At 44.7% G+C, this 27,302-nt stretch overlaps 1 protein-coding gene across 1 annotated transcript in view; it reads right to left on the bottom strand.

Moving 5' to 3' along the window:
- The window catches only part of RFX7 (regulatory factor X7), a 61,146-nt gene that overhangs the window by 27,682 nt on the left and 6,162 nt on the right, over positions 1 to 27,302 (bottom strand). Inside the window, 1 exon segment of the mRNA XM_075714160.1 lies at positions 3,416 to 3,449. Within this exon segment, the coding sequence (XP_075570275.1) occupies positions 3,416 to 3,449 (34 nt within the window).

Consider the following 27,302-nt stretch of genomic DNA (forward strand, 5'->3'; position numbering starts at 1 on the left):
CAAAGTAGTCAAGCAATCATCTCCCCACTTTGTGAATAGAGAAACAAGCAGCAAAGGTTAAATAAGTTGCTCAAGGTCAGATGTTTTTTTGGAAATATAATCAAGACAGAAAACAGCTAATACTTGAAATGGAACCTATTATTCTAAAAAGCTGCTAATAAATACATTTTATATGCTTTATCTGAACAGAAGCAGAAACATATTTCAGGTGCTAAATATTCCAAACAAGCCCTAAAAAACACATGGCAGCTTTGCACTGACAGTGTCCAAGCACAGCTGCCAAAGCTTCACAGAGCTTTTGCCTGTCTCCTGTAGGGCCAAAAAGACAAGTGACAAGCTACCACCTTCTCCGCAGCAGGACCAAGGCACATTGCTTCAACATTATACACTGCTGCTGCCCACGCTGTAACTGCTCCAGCCAGCAGCAACTTTGGTTTTCATGGCCATCGCTCCAGCACTCTCTCACCAGCACTGACCTCTTCTCAGAGGACTAAGAAAAGAAACCTTAACCTTCTTGCTGAGCGATTATATGGCGCATACCCTTTTAAAAATCAGGTTCAAGAGTTCACTTAGTATGTGGCAAAAATATAACAAGCAAAGTCATAAGAGAATCTACTGCTAGACATGTTTGCTACAGTTAAAAAGATGTTATAATGAATTTTTAATGGCTGTTTACACCACAATTCTTGCTAATTATCTTTTTTGGATTGCACAGCATACAATGATTTTCTTATGATCTTCCAGAAACTGACAGTGTGTCAGAACGTTAAGCGGTGCAGTATAACAAGTAAAAGGCAGATAACTTTGGTCTCTCGTTTGAGTAATTGCAGTCCTAGTGCCCTTGTACTAGCTGTTTTCCTATACTCCTGTGCTGCTAGCTACCTCCACAACAAAGACTATTGCTATCGCCTCTGTTTCTTCTTCCTATTTCTCTCTCTCTTGCTATCCTGTGTTGAACTAGGCAGTCTATGCGCTGAAGAGCATTTGTGCGCAGCACTGCGCGCTGCAGCCGTGACTGGTGCTACCAAACAGAAATGGCAACAAGCACAGTCTTACTTTTCTCTACTGGTCTCTATTCTTTTAAGATTGCTAGCAAACTGATCAAGCTTAACTGCTTTAAGGTATCATCAGCACCTCCCAATATAACTGAAAGCTAGTCCCAGATCTCCTCCTTACAGTAAGAAGGGAGACAAGGGACAGACATCGTCCCTTTATGCTTCATGAGACCGATCCAAAGGTCCTGAAAAGGTTTCTCTTTGAACCAAACGTGTAAGAACGTGCACTTAAAGGAAATGTTCTGACCTGCCCATAAGCTTGGAATCAGACTCTCTGCAGGCAGCTGGTACCCCAATCACAGGACCGCTCTGACAAATCCATAGACATTTCACCCAAGAGGCAACCTGCTCATCTACCTGCTACAGGACAAAACGAGACAGGCCTGCAAGGAAGCTCCAAACAAGTTATTTGGAGCTATACAGTCACGGCTTTTTAGTTTACTTTTAGATTCTGTCTTGCAGCTCACAGCTTTCCAAAAGCACGTAAAAATGCAGAAACCATTTTGCCAGAATTCAGCTTAATTTTTATTTCCTGGAACTATTCTGATCTTGGGTTTTTATTTTTTAAACTACCTGAACAGCATTAGAGCCACCTTTGCTAACCTAGAATGGCCTTTCCACTGTTGACAGGACTCCTCTGAACTCATCAGCAGGACAGACAAGGAGGCATCTGGAACAGAAAATTAGACCATCAGGACGCTGCTGCTCTGTTCCAAGTCAAGCTATGGAGACTGCTTTGCGTCCAAGAGCATTATTCAGAAAAATAGCTTGTCTGTGCAATGGATGAGACCTACACAAATGAATGGGCTCATACAAACTGATAATCCCTACACCTCAGTACCCTAAGTCTGCAAATCTGCAGAATTTAACGCAAGAATAGTCCTGGTGTAACTCCATTTCTTTTTAAATGGATTTCCAAGAAGCAGATGACCAGTTAACCTCCTACTTATTCACTCCCTCTCTGATGCTACTTAGGAACACCTACCCCACTTTCAATTTTTCACCACACAAAAGCCTGGTGTTAAAAGAGTTTTACAAGTGCAGTTTGCCCTTTTGCCACTGAAGACTCACATACAAAAAAATTAAGATCTTGACACACCTGCTTTGTGTCCATGAATGTCAATGAGGCACAAAGTGGACAAAAATTACGTTTTACATCACCATTTTAGTTGGATACGTCCAAGAATTTTTAAGCATAGGCACAACTGGGTCCAAAGCTTGTCTGCAGTACAACAATACAGCTTACTTTAAACCTCTTACCACAATAAATTAAGACAACATTTTAAGGAAAGAGAATTCAGTGCCATCTGCATTAGCCTTGGATAATGTGACTCTAAGAAGTATTCTTATTTAGCTCAGCCATACAGCTGAGCAGATTCTATTTCATAGTACCCAGATGGCTGTCTATGTCATCCTTTTATCTTACCCGCTGGTACTTCTGGATGAAATGCCGAAGGTAGAAAGTCAAAATAAGCAGTCCCTTCCAGTCTTAAGATTAATGAACTCAGTCTCTGATTTAAAGAAACTACCTGCTTACTATTAAAAACAAACAAGTAAAACCTCTTTCTGAGTTAGTGTTAGATATTTGCTTCCCAGAAATAATCTCTTCTCACTGTCTAGATCCTGTTATTTTAATGCACAAAGGAAGATGATGTTTATGCATTTCAAGGGCTTTCCTTCTTCAAAAAAAGATACTATCTCTCTGTCCTTAGTATTGCAGCAGAGCTAACAGGACCTGTAGTGTTGCACATTTCTGGGAAGGTACCCGAGATGGTACGCAGCTTTTGAAGTTAGCAAGAACCAAACCAAAAATCTGATAATTATGACACCTGCAAGATCTTCAGAGACCAGGATATTAGTCTGCCATGTTTTCTGCAAATATGCAGTTCAGTCTAGCTCCTTCCTTAAAATGTAGTACCAGCCATAAATTAACCGTTTCAAGGAAACAACAACAAAAGCAATAATCATTGTCATTAAAGGCCTAAAGAGCAATCGAACTTGAAGGTACAATTAGCCTTTTGCATACTCCGATTTGTGCAATACATAATCTCGCATTTAATAAAATCATGCTTACAAAAGCAGTAAGTCACCTTTCTGTGCTGTATCTATACTGACAGGTCTACAAGTGGCAATCACGGCCACTTGCTGCTGGCAACAAGGTCAATACTTCCACAGAAAACAAACACCAAACCCACAGCATGTATTTTTCTGACAATGGGAACTAATTTTGATCACATTTAGTAGTAGTACCTTAAAGCACTGCTAAGGAAAGGCTTCATAATAGCTGTCAGTCTCCAGAGCCATCTATTTTGGTCTTGCAGTTTATTAAATATTAAAAAGCATTCTGGAGTTGTACTTACCAAAATGCAGTCCACTTTAGATTGTACAGTTTTGCTAGATGTGAGGGAAGAAAGAGAGAATAGAAATCTTGAATTAATCTAAACAGCAATGACAAAAATATTACATATCAGAATTTCTATCACTGTCCTACAGGCTTAATCTCCTGCTATGAAATATCCTGCTAGTCTACGGAAGAATACTCATCCAGCTATTTTTTTGTAGAAAGTCACCCCAAACTTAACTGTTTGTTAGAATTCTTGCTGGTTTCCTCTTTTATACAAGAACTATATTTTTTTTAATGAAATATCAATGCAACTGGGAGCTATTATCCCAAGTTGCAAAGCAGCTGGGATGGATGTCACTACTTTTATTGTAAGCTCTTCCACAATTCAGATGCATTTTACTTGTTCATCTGTTAACACAATTAACAGTCCCCCCCTCCCCACGCTTCAGTAAATCCCACCACTTCAAGGCATTTATTTCTAGCTTTCCAAAGAGCTGCTACAAAGCAGACAATTGGTGTCCCACTGGCAACTTAGGAGTTTTCCACGCTAGTCTCACTACCTCCCAGCTGGCTCATTAAGACAACATTGGGTGGGGACTGAATTAAAGTGTGCCATAAATGACCTCAGTACATGTGCCAAGGAGTGCAAACAGTATGGAACTCATACTTCATATAAACACACCCATAAGCAGCTTTTGTGTTTCTTAAGTGTGCTGTATTTCCCATGCTTGGTCTGACTGCCTTAGTTGAAGGCATTTTATCATCGCTCTGAAGAGGAGCAGGAGCTTTAACATGCAAAAAACAATAGTCTTTACTGCTGGACACCTACTGAACAAGCACTAAACAACTGTTTTCGGAGTTCAGGGAGCGATTCTTTTCCTACTAGAATAAAACATAATTCAATCTCCTGTTAACAGAACAAAACATCTCATTTTGTTATTTTACTTTTGTACAGGTGCTACCACATACAAAGAAAGACCAACTAAGGGACCTGATGGATATACTAAAATCACAAGTAAGAAACAAGCAAAACAAATGGCTCTAGTGTCTGGTGATGATAGGAACCAAAGCTACTGAACCGGCATCTACTGTTGTATCAGATGCTCAAAGAGCGTCTTGTTACAACACCTCATTTTGAAACCAGACGGTCTACAAAGCTGTTCTGCAGGAGCTGCTAATACCGATGCCCCTTTGTCGTGGTTTAGTCCCAGCCAGCAACTCAGTACCACGCAGCCGCTCGCTCACTCCCCCTACCCTGATGGGATGGGGGAGAGAATCGGAGGAGTAAGAGTGAGAAACACTCCTGGGTTGAGATAAGAACAGTTTAATAATTGAAATAAAGTAAAATAATAATAATAATAACAATATAATAATAATAGTAATAATAATATACAAAGCAAGTGATGCACAATGCCATTGCTCACCACCCGACGACCGATACCCAGACAGTTCCCGAGCAGCGGTCGCTGCTCCCCGGCCAACCCCCCCAGTTTATATACTGAGCATGACGTCATATGGTATGGAATAGCCCTTTGGTCAGTTTGGATCAACTATTCTGGCTGTGCCCCCTCCCAGTTTCTTGTGCGCCTGGCAGAGCATGGGAAGCTGAAAAAGTCCTTGACTAGCATAAGCAGTACTCAGCAACAACTAAAAACATCAGCCTGTTATCAACATTCTTCTCCTACTAAATCCAAAACACAGCACTATGCCTGCTGCTAGGAAGAAAATTAACTCTATCCCAGCCGAAACCAGGACAGTATCCACCCCTTATTCTATACCATCTACGTCATGCACAGGCCCTCCCCTTTCCAATATGTTCCAATTAATCACCACCGCTTTCCCTATCTTGATATACACACAGATATCATTCCCTTCGTCTATGGGCCATCCCTCTAAAATGTCCATTGAGTTCATTTAGCCCATGACTTTGGGTTCCATCTGTCAGCACAGTCTTTCAGAGCAGGAGAGGCGGTGTGCAGTGTTGGACTGTTGCATGCTGAAGTCAGTTCTCATTCCAACATGGTTTCATCAAAGTTCATTTTCATTAAGCTGGGCAATTCTTACTGCAATACCATTGATGTGGCATATAGCAATCATAATATACAGTATTATATACTTAATATTAACCTACTATATTATTATATTAACATGCAGTTAAGAGATAACATACAGTTAAGAGATAACATACAGTATTATAAAGCAATTAATATCATACAATTCAGTTCATTGGCTATTTTCACCCAAAATCAAATTCCCTTGAGGTACACATTGGGCTTCCCCATCCTTTCGCATCACCCACCAAGTGCACCCAGGTCCTTGAGCAAAAGCAATCCCACGAATGGGTTTGCCTTTGCCAGAGGGGGAAGTAACCCAGACTGTCTTCCCCAGCATATTTTTCATGTGCACTACAGGAACTTTATCTCCTTCTACAGTACGTAAAAGTTTTGATTGGGCAGGGCCAGCTCGATTGGCAGATCCCCTGGTGTTGACTAACCAGGTGGCTTTTGCTAAATGCGTATCCCAATGTTTAAACGTCCCACCACCCATTGCTCTCAGGGTAGTCTTTAACAATCCATTGTATCGCTCAATTTTCCCGGAGGCTGGTGCATAGTAAGGGATGTGATACACCCACTCAATGCCGTGCTCTTTGGCCCAGGTGTCTATGAGGTTGTTTCGGAAATGAGTCCCGTTGTCTGACTCAATTCTTTCTGGGGTGCCATGTCGCCACAGGACTTGCTTTTCAAGGCCCAGGATGGTGTTCCGGGCGGTGGCATGGGGCACGGGATATGTTTCCAACCATCCAGTGGTTGCTTCCGCCATGGTGAGCACATAGCGCTTGCCTTGGCGGGTCTGTGGGAGCGTGATGTAATCAATCTGCCAGGCCTCCCCATATTTGTATTTCAGCCATCGTTCACTATACCCAAGGGGCTTGAACTGCTTGGCTTGCTTGATTGCAGCGCATGTTTCACACTCATGAATAACCTGTGCAATACTGTCCATAGTTAAGTCCACCCCTCGATCACGAGCCCATTTATACGTTGCATCCCTTCCTTGATGGCCTGAGGCGTCATGGGCCCACCGAGCTATAAATAATTCACCCTTATGTTGCCAGTCCAAATCCACCTGAGCCACTTCAATCTTAGCAGCCTGATCTACTTGCTGGTTGTTTTGATGTTCTTCAGTGGCCCGACTCTTAGGTACATGAGCATCTACATGACGAACTTTTACAACCAGGTTCTCTACCCGGGCAGCAATATCTTGCCACAATGCGGCAGCCCAGATTGGTTTGCCTCTGCGCTGCCAGTTGCTCTGCTTCCATTGCTGCAGCCACCCCCACAGGGCATTTGCCACCATCCATGAGTCAGTATAGAGATAAAGGACTGGCCACTTTTCTCTTTCAGCAATATCTAAAGCCAGCTGGATGGCTTTCACCTCTGCAAACTGACTCGACTCCCCTTCTCCTTCAGCAGTTTCTGCGACTTGTCGTATAGGACTCCATACAGCAGCTTTCCACCTCCGATGCTTTCCCACAAGACGACAGGACCCATCAGTGAACAGGGCATATTGCTTTTCATTTTCTGGCAATTTATTATACAGTGGGGCCTCTTCAGCACGTGTCACCTCCTCCTCTGGTGATATTCTAAGGTTTTTTCCTTCTGGCCAGTCCATGATCACTTCCAAGATTCCTGGGCGACTGGGGTTTCCTATTCGAGCCCGTTGTGTGATCAATGCAACCCACTTACTCCACATAGCATCAGTTCCATGATGTGTAGAGGGGACCCTCCCTTTGAACATCCAGCCCAGCACCGGCAGTCGGGGTGCCAGCAGGAGCTGTGCTTCAGTACCAACCACTTCTGAAGCAGCTCGAACCCCTTCATATGCTGCCAGTATCTCTTTCTCAGTTGGAGTATAGCGGGCTTCGGATCCTCTGTATCCCCGACTCCAAAACCCTAGGGGTCGACCTCGAGTCTCCCCTGGTGCTTTCTGCCAGAGGCTCCAGGTAGGGCCATTCTCCCCGGCTGCAGTGTAGAGCACATTTTTAATATCCTGCCCTGCCCGGACTGGCCCAAGGGCTACTGCATGAACTATCTCACGTTTAATTTGTTCAAAGGCTTGTTGTTGCTCAGGGCCCCATTTGAATTCGTTCTTCTTCCGGGTCACTTGATAGAGAGGGCTTACGATCTGGCTGTAATTTGGAATATGCATTCTCCAAAACCCCACAACGCCTAAGAAAGCTTGTGTTTCCTTTTTGCTAGTTGGTGGGGACATAGCTGTTATTTTGTTGATCACATCCATTGGGATCTGACGACGTCCATCTTGCCATTTTATTCCTAAAAACTGGATCTCCTGTGCAGGTCCCTTGACCTTACTCTGTTTTATGGCAAAACCAGCCTTCAGAAGGATTTGGACTATTTTCTTTCCCTTCTCAAAAACATCTTCTGCTGTGTTGCCCCACACAATGATGTCATCAATGTACTGCAGATGTTCTGGAGCTTCACCCTGTTCCAGTGCTGTCTGGATCAGTCCATGGCAAATGGTGGGGCTGTGCTTCCACCCCTGGGGCAGTCGGTTCCAGGTGTACTGAACACCCCTCCAGGTAAAAGCAAACTGGGGCCTGCACTCTGCTGCCAAAGGGATGGAGAAAAATGCATTAGCAATATCAATTGTGGCATACCACTTAGCTGCCTTTGACTCCAGTTCATATTGAAGTTCTAGCATGTCTGGCACGGCAGCACTCAGCGGCGGTGTAACTTCGTTCAGGCCACGATAGTCCACTGTTAGTCTCCACTCCCCATTAGACTTTCGCACTGGCCATATGGGACTGTTAAAGGGTGAGCGAGTCTTGCTGATCACTCCCTGGCTCTCCAGTCGACGAATCAGGTTATGGATGGGAATCAGGGAGTCTCGGTTGGTGCGATATTGCCGCCTGTGCACAGTTGTGGTAGCAATCGGCACCTGTTGTTCCTCAACCTTCAGCAACCCTACAATCGAAGGGTCCTCTGAGAGACCGGGCAAGGTGGACAACTGTTTAATTTCCTCTGTCTCCAAAGCAGCTATACCAAAAGCCCACCGGTACCCTTTTGGGTCCTTGAAATACCCTCTCCTGAGGTAGTCTATGCCAAGGATGCACGGAGCGTCTGGGCCAGTCACAATGGGGTGCTTTTGCCACTCATTCCCAGTTAGGCTCACTTCAGCTTCCAGTACAGTTAGCTGTTGGGATCCCCCTGTCACTCCAGAAATACAAATGGGTTCTGCCCCTCTATAGTTTGATGGCATTAGCGTGCACTGTGCACCAGTGTCCACTAGAGCCTTATACTCCTGTGGGTCTGACGTTCCAGGCCATCGAATCCACACAGTCCAGTAAACGCGGTTGTCCCTTTCCTCCACCTGGCTGGAGGCAGGGCCCCTCTAACACTGGTCACAGTATTCGCTGTTCACTTCCTGTAAATGTGAATCAAAAGTCCCCTGATCAAGGTCGGAAGTAAAATTAGCCCTCTTACTCTGTCTCGGGAACTGCTCACTGGAAACTGGAGCTGCAATTTTCCTGGGAGAACCGCCTTTTCTAATAGTTTTTCCTTGCAACTCACGCACCCGTGCCTCTAAGGTTGAGGTGGGTTTTCCATCCCACTTTCTCATGTCCTCTCCATAATCACGCAGGTAAAACCACAGGGTGCCCCGTGGTGTGTATCCTCTATATCCTCTCTCTTGAGCATAGGGACGTTGACTCCTAATGGCTGAGACACTGGTCCGTGCAGGTGGGGAGTAGGACAGATCCTCTCTGAGTTGTTGGAACTCTTGGCACATTTTTTCAGACAGTTTTTCCACAGCCGAGACACAGGCCCGTAGGGAGGAAGAGAGCTTTTCTTCGTAGTCCCGGAGTTGTCTAGCCACTTCATCCACCGTTGGTGCCTCGTCGTCTTTCCAGGCTAGTATTGCCAACGAGTTGGAATACGATGCTGGTGCGCTCCGTACCACCTTCCGCCACATGGATTGTGTGCACCTGACTTCATCTGGGTCTTTGGTTAACTGCTCATCATTCAGGTCACTGTAAATCACCTCCAGCACGCCTAATTCCCTCAGGTACTGGATACCTTTCTCTACGGTGGTCCATTTGCTTGGGCAGTATAAAACATCCTCCTTGAAGGGATACCTTTCCTTCACGCTTGACAGAAGTCGCCTCCAGAGGCTGAGCGGTTTTGCCCCTTTTCCAATTGCTTTGTCAATGCCCCCTTCCCTGGAAAGGGATCCCAGCTGCTTGGCTTCCCTACCCTCTAAATCCAGGCTACTGGCCCCGTTATCCCAGCATCGGAGCAGCCAGGTGATGATGTGCTCGCCTGGATGACGACCGAAATCTTTTCGCATATCTCGCAGCTCACTCAGGGATAGGGATCGGGTGGTCACCATCTCATTTATGGGTTCTTCCTCCTCTGGTTCTCGTGATGGCCCTGGTTCATCTTCATCCCTTACTAAACGAACTGATTTCCTCGTGTATTTTTTCTTCTGTATAGGGGCAACTGATACCGGCGCAGGTTGGTTCTCTGGTTTAGCCGCAGTGCCTGCCATTGGGGTTGGAGTGGCTGCAGTACCTGTGGTGGGTGTTGGAGTAGCCGCAGTGCCTGTGGTGGGTGTTGGAGTAGCTGCAGTGCTTGTGGCTGTGGTTGGAGTAGCCACAGTGCTCATGGCTGTGGTTGGAGTAGCCACAGTGCCTGTTGTTTTGTCATCAGATCCAGAGACCCTCTCTTTCCCTTGAGGGTACTGAATAGTGTTGAACAGGGCTCTATAAGCATGGGCCAGTCCCCAGCATGTTGCAATGAGTTGTGTCTCTTTGGAGTTGCCAGGGTGAGAACATACTTCTTCCAAATACTTTACTAGTTCTTCAGGATTCTGCACTTGTTCAGGGGTGAAGTTCCAAAACACTGGAGGTCCCCACTGCCCTAGGTACTTGCGCATACGATCCCACACACCCTGCCACTCATAACTCTCCAGCCTTGGGGCAGATCTCTGGATGATATTCTTAAATTGCTTACTAACCTTTGTCAAAACCAAAACAATATTCCCAAGAAGTATCAATAGAAGTATCTTAACTGCCCAGGGATGTTCAAAATACTGAAAACTTTCTGTAATGAAGGAGGAAGCATTATAGAATAAGGTAATGAAGGTGCCATTCTGTAGTTCCTCCACAACAAACGTCTCCGAGGGAAAGGTATAATTGCTAACTCTCTCCATGAGGTGGTACCCGAAGTACAGTAATGACTTGTGTATAAAACCCAGATACAAAACCATATTCAAGGTCAGGATTTTGATAAGGAACCTCCCAATCAAAACATCCTTAATCACTACAGAGCATAGCGCAATGCACAGACCAACACCAAGCTTTAACATGCACAGCCAAGAAAAGAACATGGTACAGATCAGATGAACTAATATCATGACCGGCAACTGTTAACAGATTCCTTAATACACTCTAGTTAATCTGTTCTTATCTCAAACCCTTCGTGCCCCACGTTGGGTGCCAAAAAGGACTGTTGTGGTTTAGTCCCAGCCAGCAACTAAGCACCACGCAGCCGCTCGCTCACTCCCCCTACCCTGATGGGATGGGGGAGAGAATCGGAGGAGTAAGAGTGAGAAACACTCCTGGGTTGAGATAAGAACAGTTTAATAATTGAAATAAAGTAAAATAATAATAATAACAATATAATAATAATAATAGTAATAATAATATACAAAGCAAGTGATGCACAATGCAATTGCTCACCACCCGACGACCGATACCCAGACAGTTCCCGAGCAGCGGTCGCTGCTCCCCGGCCAACCCCCCCAGTTTCTATACTGAGCATGACGTCATATGGTATGGAATAGCCCTTTGGTCAGTTTGGATCAACTATTCTGGCTGTGCCCCCTCCCAGTTTCTTGTGCGCCTGGCAGAGCATGGGAAGCTGAAAAAGTCCTTGACTAGCATAAGCAGTACTCAGCAACAACTAAAAACATCAGCCTGTTATCAACATTCTTCTCCTACTAAATCCAAAACACAGCACTATGCCTGCTGCTAGGAAGAAAATTAACTCTATCCCAGCCGAAACCAGGACACCCTTCCCATACAAGAACTGCATATACTATAGTGACAGAATACAATAAAAAATGTCAACAGGTAAGAATATACAAGTCCACTGAAGTAGGTACATGAGCAGACATCTACTTCAGCTGACTTTGTGTAGCAGGCAATCAGATGGGGGCGGATTTGGGAACACCAAGGCAGGAGTAAAGCAAAGCTGTTGGGGATTTGTGAGAACAGGGAATGCTAAGGCTAGTAACATGCAAGCTTTTCCTTGCCTTGGGGAAGACACTCACATCTACTGTAGCAACTGAAGGAGGGAACCCACTCCTCAAAAATCAGCATCTTACTAGAAGAGTCAAAAGACACCAAGCATGGAAACCTACTGCTGCTGCTAAGAGTTATCACCGCGTCTGACCCAAAGCTGACCAAGGCATGCTGACCAAAGTCATGCCAAAACAGACGGCTGCTCCAGCAGCACTTCCTTCAGCCTGGACTCCACCTCACCCCGCTGCCTCCGACCCCAGCAGGGTCTCAAACCCCTCTGCCGCTACAGATCCACAGCCTCTCCTACAAAGCAGTGCTTGGGGCAGCAGGCAACAGGGCTCAGGCATATGTGCCCATTTTTGTACCTAAACCTTTTCTATGGCTTCACATGACAGTTTAATGCAGAAAAGGAGCATGGAGGATAAGGGGATGCAGGGTCCAGGGCGGATCAAACTTAGTCCCAATACAGCCTCTACTCTACAGACGACATTGTGCACTATGCTTTTCAGGACAACATGCTTCCCATCCTGCTAGGTTCTGCCAAACTGCGCATAAGCACACCCATTTGCATTACTATTTTCTTCTTGCAAAGAGAAAGAGGCAAGTTGCCAGGAGGCAGCCGGGCAGGAGATCCCTAGAGCTGCCCTTTTATCTCCAAATATCAGTCTGAGTCAGTAAATATAAACTCTCAAATTTAGTTCAGGATCTTCCAGTTGTGACCTCTGCTCCCACAGCACCGATCAACAGTGTCGAGAAGCTGCAGCAGAAGAGCAATAATAAGGCCAGCAAATATGCTTTCTCTACGTTTCCTTTTCGTCAACTGGTGGCACAAAAAGGATAGTCAAGTTCATGTCCTCCAATCTGCAAGCAGATTTGCTGACATTTTAAAAGACAAAGGTCCTATGGCTTCAGCAGTGGTAAGTGTGATGTCTATTTTAACAGCAATTTTTTTCTGTGTCTTGCTCCATGTTCCCTAGCATACTGGGAAGACATCATTAAAAATTTGTTAGTGGTAAACTAAGGCTTCTTTCATCCTAACCAGAGCACAGGCTAACATGGCCTGATTCTATAAAGCCTGCACCTAATGACATAAATGCTTCTTATTTACCTTCCAGTGGAGTTGATCCATGTCAAAGTCAAGCAACAGCAACCCTGAGGAACCAGCCCTTTGACTGGGAAGGCGCTGGAACAGTGACTTTCTCATGGTCCCGAGCACCGCACAGAAAAGCTCTGTCTGGTGACACTGCAGGACACATCTCCATCGAACCAGGAGATAAAAGGACAAGTGACAAAGGTGGCAAAGGAACAGCCATCCCAGTTACAATATATTTGCCACTTTTGTTTATTTCACCACGCTTCTTCCTTCTCTAACAGGGCAGATGTGTTTCGAAAGCTGAAATTTGGTTTACAAGTAAGTAAGTCTGCTTCTGTCTCTGTCAAGTGCATCCCTTACCTATTTACTACCGCAATTACAGTAACTGTAACCAGCAATTCCAAGAGCAAGGCTGAATCGGGCCCTGCACAGAGCCGCTTCTCATGTTGGGAGGCCACTACCCACACCCTTTGCTACACATCTAGGAACAGCTGCAGGAGAGCAGCAAAGAGTAATAGATGTTCTTGCTAATGAAAACAACTGTTTGAATCTATCAGGGACATGAGCCCATTAGAAAACTAAACTTAGAAACTGTACCGCAAGCCAACAGCCAGCGTTGCTGCTCCTGGAGAGCTGCTCCTGGGGGCTTGCTGTGACTCACCCCCCACCCAGAAGCACACCTTTCTCTTTCGTAGTACTTTCGTACTACTTTTCGTAGTACGTAGAGTACTTTCTCTTTCGTAGCTCTTCATGCTGACAGTCTCCCTGAAGTTAAACTAGTTCACTCACTTGATCTAAAACTTAGTTCAGGCTACTTCAAGCAGTTTCATCCAGGACAAGAAGGTGCCTTCTGTTATTCTGGGGGTAGCTGTCTCTTACGAGTGATAACAAAGGTGGCTGTTTTTACAGCTGCCTTGGATTTACCAGCTTGCACCAGATACTGACCCATCACAAGAAACTGGGAGCATAAAACTATGTATCAAAACTTTGCCCCCCCCCCAAAAAAAAAATCAATGACAGTATCATAACCGATGATGAAACTTTTGCTCAGTGGATACCACCATGCAGACTGTTTGAAAGTGAGCGACTCAAGAGGGATGTAGTACTGTTCTACTGTCTACAGCAACGCTACTCAAAAATGTCAGCTCTGCCCCAAACACCACCAGTCTGGATTAACCTGCTCACCGTTGAAGAACTACCATCAGCCACTCAAAAACAAGAGCCCAGCTTCTACTAATTAGTAAAGCAGCAGAGAAAAGGGGGTTTCTTAGCCTGTGGTTTAGAGAAACGGAGCAGGGTGGCTCCCTGCAAAAGCTGCTGTGTTTCATGGAGACGCCCAGCCCTTCGTCCTCCCAGGGAACATGTTGGCTGCTTTGGGTCTGCAGTGGAAAACCTTACTGCAAAGCCTCCAGCCCATCTTAACAGCCTCAGCTTCTGACTTAACCTTTAGGCCCAAGACCTCTGAGAGAAACTTGAAGGTAACTTTCGAAGGCTGCAGTATTTTAAGCTCCTAAATGCTGAAGCCACGTTGACAAACTCCTGAAAGTATCTTGGGGAGGATGGGGAGGGGGGAAATCAGACTAAAGCATTTCCTCAAACTGCTCTTCTATCTTATGCCAAAGTATGCATGTCTGCTTTCCCTGACCTATTTATGTATTTCTACTCAAAACAGCCCCGTTTTAACAGCCCCGACTTGGCAGAATGAAGAGTGTGTTCTCTCCCCAGGTGTGCAGCTGGGTTTACTTTGCACTGAGCGAGAGATGGAGCAGAAAAAAGCAGGGGGAGAAGGTGAGGAGATGTAATTTTTTTTTCAAAGTGGCACAAAACCGATGCTGCCAACCTTCCTCTAATTAAGCAATACTTTACTTTCACGAATAGGTAGCTGAACTATGCTGAGCAATATGAGACTATCATATTACAAGAGGTGGCAGAATTCAGTTGCTCTGAGCACACGGAGTATTTCCTTAATGCTGCAAATAGTAGAAGCCATATAACCACAAGGGATATGAGAAGCCTTATGCCTGTGAGACCAGAAAGGGGAAGGTGGTTGGGAGGGGGTAAAAGCAAGCCCTTGAACTTATTAGCTACTGCCTAGTTAACTCTAAGCCTTCTCAAAGTCTGCACAGCCACTGAAACCAACCCTTATCAGCTTTCCATCTGCAGATCATTCACTCCCTGCGAAAGCCAGCAGCGTAACAAATGCTGGGGGAGCGCGCACGTGTGCGCAGTGAACACGCGGCATGAACACCCGCCGCTGAAGCACAGCTCCTGCCCTGGCACACGCTGTGCGGAGGAGGATGCTGGCGAAGGGGCTCCCGCTTGCGTCGGAGAGCCGCGCCTCCAGGGCACCGCCGTTCTGCTCAGGCAGGGGACCGACCTCCCAGCCCCAAAAGACCCACGGGGCGCAGCTCATCACTCCAGCACTAGCAGTGGACTTAATCCTCGAATGGAGATGTCAATAACAGCAACAAGTCCAGTCCAGCAAAAATGCGGGGGGGGGGGGGGGGGGGGGGGGGGGTGGGCAAGCAGAGCCACAATTTATTGCACAAAATACTGTCATGGTTTGACTAGGCGGTCAAACCCAGGAAGCCCGGAGTGATTCTTTCATTAGAATGTTCACACCATCAGCGAAGTTGCCACAGATACTCTGTATCCCCTTCAGCCCAAGACTGCAAATATTTGCATAAACCGGAACACCCTCGCGAAAACAGCCTCTGTAGCTGTGTTTCGTGTGCTTGGTACATTTTGGACAGCCTAGAGAAAACATTATCTCTGCCAAACCCTAACGCAATTTATGAAAAGGAACCACTTTCCATCACTGCTAATAGCTGTGCCATACATCACAAAGACAGGATACGACTCCTGACCCGACAGCAAGGGTTCCCCGCTGCAGGGGCTCACAGTTTCCAGTACTCATGCATTACATTACATTATTACCCAATATACAGGATGCAGTAAGAAAAGTTGCAACTAGAAAGGAAAACCCGGCACTGTTAACTGGTTACCATCTTAGATGGTAAACCACCTACCCTTTCAGACGATTAAGGGAGAGGAGGTTTATAAAGTTCTAAAATAAGCTTTCTTTGGAGAAGGGGAAAAAACCAAAAGCAAACCAAAAAACCTGTAAGTTTTTTTTCTCTTGAGAGTTCAGCACAAGACCGGCAACAATTCAGCACAGCTCCAGTGGAAGAACAGGAGCAGGGGCTGTTCAGGGCCACGGGAAACCCTCCCAACTGCTCGCTCATAGCCCATGCGTGCGACCCTAACGCTGTATGGCAACACACTGCTGCCCTGGTATTTTTACTCAGATATCTGAAAACAAGCCTTCCGTATGAGAAGGATACCCAAGACAGCAGTTAGAGCTGTCTGCCAGGGAAGAATTTTGGCCACATGGCCTATTAAAAATTACTCAGCTCTGAAAAACCTCCATTTCCCACTGCATCCGTCGTTCCCCCATACAACCGCTGAAGGATATTTGTCAAACTATTTAACAGCAGGGTCTACGGCTAGTCTTGAAAGGCTGCTTCTATGGGGAGTAATACCACATGAGCAGCATCTGCCAGGCCTGCGTCTCCAGGGAACAGGAGGTATTTGGGTCTTGATAGCACCCAGGAGCTCTTTTTCCTGCACAGTGTCCTGCTGCCTCTGCCTCATGCAAAAACCCAGTTAGCTCCCGAGGAAAGCACATTAGACTCCACTGAACACCAACAGTGACAGTTTTGGCAAAGTCATCTTTCTGAAAGCCATGTTAAATTAGAGAGGATCATTATTAAACTGACCACATATCCTTTTGGAAAGATTCGTTATCTCTTCCACAACTCTGACGACATCAGGCAACGTTTTAAAAAATGCCTATTTACTCTGCATGCTGTGAAAAACCACTCAATAAAAGGATTACCAACCCTATTACAGTAAGTGGTACTATCAGAAAGGTACTATTATCACATCCTTACCACGACAAGCACCGTGCCCCAGCGGTACCTGCAGGATTCAGCCTTTAATTCTTAATCTTACTGAATTAATGCTTCTCTTTCTTAGTCTAACAGCTCTAAATATATCTTTATATAACCTTCCATTCAGAAGCACAAAGAAATGTTAAACTGGAGCCAAGGATCATCTAAGGAGAAAATTATGAAACAGCCGCCTATGTGTGCTGCTACTCAATTAACATCTTAACATATGCCATGTTACATTGTCTGGCTTGGCTCACGTTGATAAAGAAGTAAAACGGCTATAAAAGCATTTCAATTAAATATTTAGAAAGCAGAGCTCCAAAAGGTTGAAACATGTTTGAATGAGTGAAATGACGACTACATATACTGCTCAGCTAATGGGAGTAAGAGCTTTTGCTAGCACAGGTTACCGAGAAAGGAAAGCACACCCAAGCCGGGCACGTCCGCAAGTCAACCCTGGCATCCCAGAGCGCAGGACTCCCCACCCATCCGCACCTCTCACCCTCTGGCACTCAGGAGCCAAAAATCAGGTGGCTTCTGATGCCACCTAGGGGCTCTCTCCCTGCCTGCACTTCTCTCTCCCCTAGGGATAATTCAATGCCATGCCTCAGAGACAAGGCACTCGAACCTAGCACAAACGCAAGCAAACAGAAGCAAAACATTTAATACGAGACAAATTAAATCTCCCAGTATTCAAATGCAGATATATTCTTACTCCAGATAAAAGCTACAGGGACCGTATTTGCATCTTGAAAGCACATGAAGTATTGTTATTTCCCTAAAGCACAAAAATAGCCACAGAGTTGTGTCCACTGGAAATGTAGAAAAGTGCCCAACCCTCAGTCCTCAAAAAGTAAACAAAGCAAGTATTCACCAATTTGTAAATATTGGCTCTTTCAGCTTGAAGGCAGACTCCTCCTCAATCCAAGTTAAACCGCTCTTCTCAGCAAAATAAGGAAGCAACAAGCACAGCAAGCCGACAAAAACAGTGCAACAAGGGCAAGCTGCAACCATTTCATCTTCCCGGTAATCTAATCTACCTCCTTCCGCTCGCTGAAGAGGGTAAGCCAGACCAGTTTTCCATCAGACACAAGAAGGAGCGATACTGCATCACAGTGCTGAAAAAGGTAGTAGTTCAGCATGCCATGACACTTTCAGTTAGTGCAGGTTAAAATTGGTCAAACACATGACTTCAACACTTGCTACCAAAATAAATGCAATTAAAATATTTCACATGGGACAAAAATTTAATCCCTTCACCATTCTGACATTATGATGATTTTATGAGTATTAAGTAATGCCAACTACACAAACAGCTGAACAAAGAAGGAAGATAAGGCTGCTAATGAAAAGCCCAAGTCTCAAATGCAGCTCATTGTAATGAACTGCCAATAAATAATTAGCCGGCAGACATCAGAATACCTACGTCTGAAACTTAGGTCTATAAACATCTCTTTTAGCTCTCTGAAGAAATCTAGCTGTATTCAACACTGAAGGCTCGTTCCACAATTCTTAAAATAACTGGGAAGAACCTGCAACAACCACACACTGCCAGGTGCTCTATTCCAGCAACAAGACAGTCATTTAAGTTCCTGGGTTTTTTTTTTACATTTATTTAAACACAGTATTTTGCCACAAGTTACTTTAATGAACTCTTAGAAGAGACAAAGAAAATGCTTTTACACAGCTCTCACCCTGGTTCTTTCAGCATTGCTCTGAATTAAAATCAGTGCATATTGTTATATTCAGGCAGGACTCTATTCTGAGGATGCAATGCCCTCTCTACATTATGTGGGAAGACAATATGACTTCAGAGGAGCTGCATCCTGTATTTATTACTAACAATCTACATGGGGCACTGCAAGGCATTGTTCTAAGATCAGTCTGCAAGGATCAATCACCTAGAAAGGCTAAATACAGAAAGCACAGGGTGATCTCAATAAAGCAACATGAAAAAAACCTGATCGAGTAGGAACTTAAAGTATGTTCCACTAAAAGCAGAAAGAATGGATGCAGTCGCCAGATCGGCATGTTTGTGGCTAAACGGCAAATCATCCATCGCAACGGCTCACGTATTTCACAATGAAAACTTCCGTTTTTAAAACTAATTATGAAAAACCAAATCAATTTTTGGTTGCTTCAGAATTCAGTCTATAGACTGGAAGACCTACTGTGGTATTTTCAGCCATGGTCAGCAGAAGCCTAATCACAACATTATTACTTAAGGCTAGTGTTTCTAAGGGGTCTGAACTGTAGATGCTATAAAGCATGATGAGATTTTTCTCAAGCCTTTGTCCCACATGGCTCTAAGAAAGCATGTGTAGTGAAACTAAAGGGGTGACGATCCTCAGCAGCACTTTTAAAAAAAAAAAACAAACACCCAGGGAAAAAAGCACACCTACAAAACACAGGTGCACAAAATCATTTCACTGCCATGCCTGGAGAGCCAACAAGACGAGGAGGAGGAAGGCAGCTCCTCGCTGTGCATCACAGCCTGCCACAGGGCACAGACCTGGTCCTCCCCTGCCTTTCCCTTCAGGAACTGCGGCTACAGACAGCTGATGGCAAAGTGAAACAATACTCACACTCATGAGAAAACAGGAATGGTTCTACACTCTGCTTATGTTTAATACACACCCATAAATGTACAAATCTGTACAGGGCTATGTTTATTGTACATAGTTACACGAAGCTCAGCTGAATCCAATACAAAAGCTTCCAGGGTTAGCAGGTCTACAGCAATGGTTTCCTACCATACGTGTTTCCCAGCGCTGGCACAGGTGCCCGGATGCTGATAAAAGGCGTGTTTCTTCTTTATTTCTCACTATTTCCTTCGGTATTTCCATGACCCACAGCTATCCTAGCTACTTTCAGTTAACAACCAGGTTTGCTACTGATTGTACCTCTTCATTACCCTGTTTTATTTGGTACCCAGGGAGGTATCATGTGGTTAGCAGTGCCATAACCCAGTCCTATCCAAGCTCTTTTGTGGCTTTACCCTGAGCGAGCACCAGCCTGTGGAGCAGACCAAACCCTGCTGCACTGCCAAGCCCAGCGCTGAGCCCCACACACCACTCAAGTCCCACCAAGACAAGCCAGCACTCAGACACCCCACGCAGTCATCCCCTCTCCAAAACCTGCAGGGTCAACAGCTGCAGCTGTCCTGTTGCCAGCCTGGGAAGGAGCCCCAGCCTTCACGCCATGCAACCGTCTCAATGCTACCTGGCGCCTGGCACACACTAGGAAGCAGAGAAGCATTTTGAGGGCTGCAGTAGGGCTAGTTAGCCCTTCACAGTCACCGCACTGGGGAGGTTCAGCTTAACCCACAGGGCTTCCCTGACACACGCTTTGTCCCTCCTCCATGCCACAGACATTCATCTCTCCCCTCCACACTGAACAGCTCACCCACAGGCATCAGCCTGTCTTTCTGCAAACAAATCCAGCTTTTATCTAGCCCCCTCCTCCCAATGCTGCTTGCAATATCCTATTACCTCCACTTCTGCCCTGATCTCTGGATGTCTGCATTCCTCCTCCTCCTCGCTCCCTTTCCTCTCATGGCTGTCCACCACACAGCTCCTCCGCACCCTTTTTCCACTTGAGGAACCTGTACCCAAGTACTGACCTTGGTAACTCCCAGGGAATGCAATCCTTGCAACCTCTTAGGTTTCCCTGTGCTGAGTAATGCCCTGAGTATCTATAAGCACTCTCCAAGCATATGCCTCCTAAAAGGGTCACTCCTTTCATGCTAGATGGGCATGGCTTCACTGCCACGAGAAAGGCAACTTCTCTCCCTGACCTGCGCCACACTGTTCACTGGCACCTCCCATAGCCCTGCTCCTGTCCTTGACTTTTTTTGTAGAGATGAAAGTTTAAAAGCTGAACATATGCAGGATGAACGTGGTGGCACTGCTGCCTGATGGTGACAGCCATACAACCTCCCATCTCAAAAAATTCCTCCTTCTTGTTCAGCTGCCACAGGTTCTTTCTGGCCTCCATCCTTCAGCCTTGCACCTGCACCCTGGGGCATTTCTCACTCACCTCTGCTTACCGGCTTCAACCCACTCCAGGCACAGGAACTGTCTGGTCTCTGCAAATAAAAAGCTGCAAGTAGCCAGAATTCTCTTGCCTACCTCAAAGGTCAGTTGCTGAATAGTAAAGCAGTATAACCCACCAGTTTTCCACCCTCTGTTTCTGGGGTTAAAAAAAAAAAATCCTAATGGTATCTTTTAAAATGGCTTTAATCCCTAAACTAGGATCTTCAAAAAAGTTACAAACACAATTCTCAAGGATTTAGTTTGGAAAGTTTGAGTTCCTCTAGCCTGCAACCCAGGTGAACCTTCCTGTACTTGCAGACTCAAGAGCTTGTCTAAACCTGTAAGCTGCACTTGCTTAAAATTAAAGCCGCTCAAAATATAATTAAATTAAAGCCGTCTAAGTTCATACCTGCATGCATCTATTTCAGTTTGCACCTACAAAGCTGGGTTTGAACACAACTGTGCTCACTGCTAGGTGGTAGCTTAACTGCGTCAAACGAGCATCTTGCATGAGCCTGCGTGCAGGACCGGTTGCTCCAACCCAAGATTACGTTTACCAGCTCTCATCCATCAGGCCTGTACAGCTTCACAGCAGCCAGAACAGACAACTCCACCGCCAGCGCGGCATAAACTACAAGCGTAGGGCAGATGAGCATCATTCACTCAGTCACCTGCACTCCACCCACTGCCTCCTTCACTGCTAGGCTGCCTCTGCAGCCACGATGAATGAATAAGCAAGTCTATCGCATTCTTTCTTTCCTCTAAAACCTAATTTAAGAATGAAAATTATGAACAGCAGGCATCTGACCAGTACTTAATACCTCACAACTTTAGGGTTCAGTACTCCTTCTCCTCGGAACAAAGGACAATGTATGCAGCCAGTGTGCATACGCCTGGCTCTGCCACCCCATCCTACTCCTGTAGGCAACTGGTGTGGGGGGGCGGAAACAGACCCAAAAAACCAAGAACTTGGCCATTTTCTTCTGCAGCAACATATCTGCTTTGCAGGCACAGCACTGTCCATAAACATTTTGATATCTATTTTTAAAGTTTTCATATTATCATGGTTTTCTTTGAAAAACATAGCAGAGGGCATGTGACCTGTCCTATACAAAGTACTGAAGCCGCAGCCACACAGGTCACTGAGTTTAGCCCCCTACTAAGACGATTTACAGAACACCTGCATGGATTCATTATTCATAATATGTCCATTTCAAACATCCCAGGGAACTGCAAAGTTACACCACAACTTACTTAGTAAGAGAGTCCAAAATGGAAAAGGCTGTCCTTGATTAAATCCAGAACAGATTTCGGAAAACCTGCACTAAACTTCTGACTTTCCAAAAATCATAGCACCAGAGTTATATTTAAGATAGATGTAGACAGAAAGCTACTAAAGCAGTATTCACTGAGATAACCGCACTGTTGAAATTCACCTGTAGGCTGCAGCACGTAGCTGGCTAACATCTTTCAGCATCTAACAATTTACTGAACTGTGCTTGTATAGAAGTCTCACTAATGTTACCCACAATTACTTGTCTGATGGGTCCTTCCAGGAGACATTGTCTAAGAGCACTACAGAATTGATCTGTCTGGATTTTCATTCCTGTGAACCACATCACGCGTAAACATGCCAGCGGGAGAGCAGATGTCTGCATTAAGGGAATGAAAATGTCTTTTCCTGATTATTAACACAGTTTGATTTCAATTTTCAAGGTGAAATATATGCTGCTTTGCCACTCCCTTACTAAGCAGCTGAACTAATCAAGCCAAAACTGCAGCTCACCTTTCTGAGTTTGATGAATTTAGGAAGGACCATCTCCTCCAGAAGAGTATGATGTACTCGAGCTATCTCCTGATCCTACACTGGGCCTAATCTGCCACAAAGTTACTGCTATTTAAATTATTCAGTGGTAACTAAGAACTTTACTGAAGTGACAAGAATCACCGTGAAGTAACAAATAACAATTATTAGGTTCTGCACTGCAAACATCCATTATAAATATTTTCACCCTGAACACCTGGAGCTATTGATGGACAATATCCCAGTACATACATGTGTGTCTAAGTGTTCAGAGAGAGAGGGCTTCCCCACACTGAACCACTGTACACACAGTCTAAATTTTGTTTTTCAATTAAGCTACAAGTTTCACTGACTTGAACATACAAACCTCACGTTCTTAATCCCTCCAAGAGAAGTAAGCTTTGAGCAAGAAAAAGATGCAGTCCACGGGGATACGTGCAATGAAAGCTAAATGGGGACTGCTTAAACTTACTGGTACTAAACAAAACAAAAAAAAAATCTTGTTTTTCATTGTTGTTCTCAGCCCAAGAAACAAAGAGTATTACCATTTTTTTAGCCGTTATTAACCAGGAAAATTGACTACTCACAGTGTACATTCAGGCATATATCTACAGGGTAATCAGACACCTAGCTTCTACTCAGAAGCAATCAATAAGAGATAGTTGTCTGAATATCTTCATGGACCAGGGACTTAACTATACAGGCTATCAAATCTTCAGCGTCAGCATTTTAGTATTTTTTGCATGATAAAATGGTAATTTACAAGATTAATTTTTAACTGAAATTTCACTATAAACTGCATTTAGACAAACTTTTGTCCAATATGATCAAACACACACAAACCAGCATTTCCAAACTGCTGTAAAAAGAGAAAAAAAAGTACTTTTTCTTATGTCTTCAGCACATTTGTTGATTACTTGGGATTTTTTTTTGTTTACTAAGCTATCTCTAGTTGTTAAATACAACTGATGGTTTCTGTTCAAAATATACCTTTCCATATTTTTAAAACTAGATCCGTCAATCCCACTTCATTCACTTGTTGAATGGAAGAGCCAAATGCACTTTTCTTTCAGCTGCCAATTAATTTCTCAACTTTTTATGAGTTAATCATTGAACTATACCACTGGAATCAAGCATAATGAAGGTAATTCTGCAGAGCAGTCTCCTGGAGCCAAAAGCTGGCTTAGCTCTTCAGCACGCTGTGGTTCCAGGTGTGCAGCTTGCAATTACTGCCAGTGAGTAATTTGACTGTCTTTTAAATATCAGCTAACTTATTTAGTTTACATGACCACTAATAGCAACTGTAGGCCCTAACACAGCTCATCATTTATAATGCTAACAGGCTTAATTTAAAAAAAAAAAAAAAATCAAACCATAAAGAAAACGGGCAAACTTTTTAAGTGCCCTTAATGAAAGAAACACCGTACTTTGTCAGAGCTTGGATAAAAGGTTCCTGTGGCACAGTCTACGACTCCTGCAAAATTACTTCAAAATGATTTTTGGCCCTCCCTTCAGACAGTCCCATCACAGCAGGAAGAGCTGCAGCTTTCACGCAAGGGCTGAGCGCCGGCCAGCCTCACAGGTGCCTCACCCACAGCTACCGACTTTCATATAATCAGCACAAGGATCACAGAGCAATCATTTACCTTTCATTGAGAAACACTGCAAGAGGCACAAAGCGTCTGAATCTGACCGTAGTGTGGGAGATGGTAGTTGTAGGTGGACGATGCTGTGCAAGCACCAACAAGGACAGCTCGCTTCGGCAGGGTACCCGTCCTGCCAGGGAGCCTTCCTGCATGCTCCTCCGGAGAAACTACTGCCTGCACACCACCAGCACAGGCACTAAACTGGTCCGGCCAGAGGATATCCAGCCCTGAAGTAGAAGCCTCGAGTCCCAGTTTCAGATCACTTCCAGACACAGCACTCGCACGGCATCCAGAACCACCTTGCCCAGTTCTTCCCCCAGCTTAATAAGCATCCAAGCCTCTAGAGTACTTTTCCCCGCTGAATTAGCAATGAAACTAGCATGTGGTTCTGGAGGAAGGAGTTGTCACTATTTTTCAAAGCAGATGAAAAAAGGACTTCAAATTCCATCCACAAAAAATATTAAATAAACATGCAAACTTTTCAATTTACAGCCCTTCAAACAGTTACCACTTAATGGTACTGAGCAACTGGCTTTTAAGTCTGTATTTTAACATGGTAATGGTTCTGAAGAGGAAGGGAGAAAGCACACAGGAGTATTTTCACTCAAGTCACAAAGACTACTCCAAGTATTTTCAGGTAATTTCTAAACAAGGGCAAGAAGGTGAGGAAAATGCAGCAGAACAAACTGCCCATCCTACTATCCAGCACGCTTTGCTCACAAGCTAATTCTTCTTTGTCCGAAGGGATGCTTGAGGCAGACACTTCCAGGCAACCTTGTACTAAGAAAAAGTTCCAACAGTCTGTTTCTATTGCTGACACCTTTAAAAATAATTTAATTCACTGCTTTATAGGCAACCAAAGTAATGAACTGTAATTCTTGCTGTCCAGTGCAATCCAACTTTTTCACTGGCTGGAGTCCCAACAACCTTATAATGGCACTTAGGAATCTTTGACTAAGAAATACAGATTGCCTCCATGCCTGTGAGACCATCCATCAAAAAGGACAGCCATAAATCACAGCCCTTGACATTTAACCACAAATTTCCTCTCAGGGAGAGATACGAATACGCCTCATTTAATAAACGAGTTCTTCCCAGGAACAAGATTTTCTTCCCAAACTTGAAGTACCTGACAATCAGTAAGCGATACCATTCCCAGCCAGCTCCAGGGAAAAGCCAAGCAGGACCCGTGGCTCTGGAGGAGCACGGGTACGCCCCGAGAAACCCATGTCCGTAGACACATCCGCTGCCTCCACAACTGCCACGCGCTGCGCCACGCGGTGCGTTTCTAGCTTATGGCTAGAAAAAGATAACAGATAACTCGCTGGGTGCGGTACCGCACAGGTCCAAAAGCAGAGCCTGGCAGGTCTGCCACCACAGCAGACCCCTCTGCCAGGACTCCCAGGCTGCAGGTCCCACCCACGGAGACCATCCCCATCCCCGCTCCTGCCTGCAGCAATGCCCGGCCTCCCCACCCTTTGACTGGTACAGTGCCACTGCAGCGACCGCAAGCGATTAAAAACAAGCAACAGGGAAAAGATTTGGGAAGTTTTGAATGTTTTTTCCACTGTCTTAATGATTAAACATTCAACAACAGAAACACTTGGCAGCTTACTGAAAGCCTGTTGGTGGCACAGCAGCCGATAACGAGCATCCTACTTGATGACAGATAATCCTTTTTCCATTAAATCAAGAAAGCATTAAAATTGAGATACTGGCTAACTCCATTTAGAACAAACCAAACCAAACCCTCAAAATGCTATTCTTCTATTCTAAATTCCCAAAGATCTGAGGGAACACAACAAAACACCCCAGCCCCTTCAGAATTTTTAGATGTACTTGGGGGATTCTTCTCACCGGCTTGAAAGTACCAATTTGTGCTGGCCTTCTGGTTGGGCTCTTTCTGGGTGACAGAGCACTGCACTTTCATCTATTCAATTTACCTTCTGAATCACCTGCTGGTAACTTTTCAAACATACAGTTCAGCTTTCCACCTGGACTGCTCCAGAGGCAAGCCAGAAAGCTACCTCCATCTCCTCATCTTCCCCGTTTAAAAATAAGGAGCTCCTTATTTATATATGAGGCTTTGTAATATTAGATACTAGAAAGGCTTGAACCAAAAATCCAATTTTGGATCCTGATCTGAATTTTGCAGCTCTGGCTCTTCTCCAAATACTTCTGTTTGGCAAGCGGCAGAGCAGAGTAACAAGAGAAGGCAACATACATAAGTTATGGGATCTGTATAAAAACATTAAGCTCAACCCCTGCTCTCAAAACTACACACACAAAATCAAAAAAAGACTAACAAAACCACCCCAAGCCCCAATTAATTAAAAGATTAATCAGTGCTTCAGTATAAATCTGATCACCCAAACCTGAGCAGTACTGTCATCTCGCCCAGCTACAGTATTTTTTCCAATTAATTTATAGAGCATTCAGAAAACTGGGGGGGGGGGGGGGGGGGAGGTGTGTGAGTGTTCTTTTCAGATAGCAATTTGGATTCCTACTCACCTATGGCATACAGACACATGCAAATCAAACAGAACAGCCCCAGACAGCGAGCAACCCAGCTACAGAGGCCTGGGATGACAATCCTGCAATTCTGTGCTTATTAAGAACTCATTAGAAATGCTGCTCTGAATCACAATGTCACACCATCTGACTTGCTTCAACGAAGGGAACTGCTGCGGTGGAAAGCAAAATGTTTATGAAACAAGGAATTGCATATGTTTGGTGCTGTGAAGTCAACAATTTAATGCGCTCCTATGCATTTTAAATGAACAGCAGTAAAACTTAGCCAAATCTTTTATTACTTGAATATTGTTTTTCCCCCATAAACTTTATTAGATCCTATTGTTTCAAGAAACAAAGACAAACAAAACCCACGAGCAAGAGTGAAAAATCCACTCTTCCTAAAAGCAGATTTACAAAGATCTTTCTTCTGCAAAGCTATTCCGTCCAACTCGGAGCCAGGATATTCAATAAAACCTCAACTCCATTCTCAAAAGGTTACATAAAGGTCAGCACTCATTTTATTCAGGTTTATTTTCTAA

The sequence above is a fragment of the Pelecanus crispus genome, chromosome 7 (assembly GCF_030463565.1).
Source record: "Pelecanus crispus isolate bPelCri1 chromosome 7, bPelCri1.pri, whole genome shotgun sequence".
In the NCBI taxonomy this organism is placed as follows: Eukaryota; Metazoa; Chordata; class Aves; order Pelecaniformes; family Pelecanidae; genus Pelecanus; species Pelecanus crispus.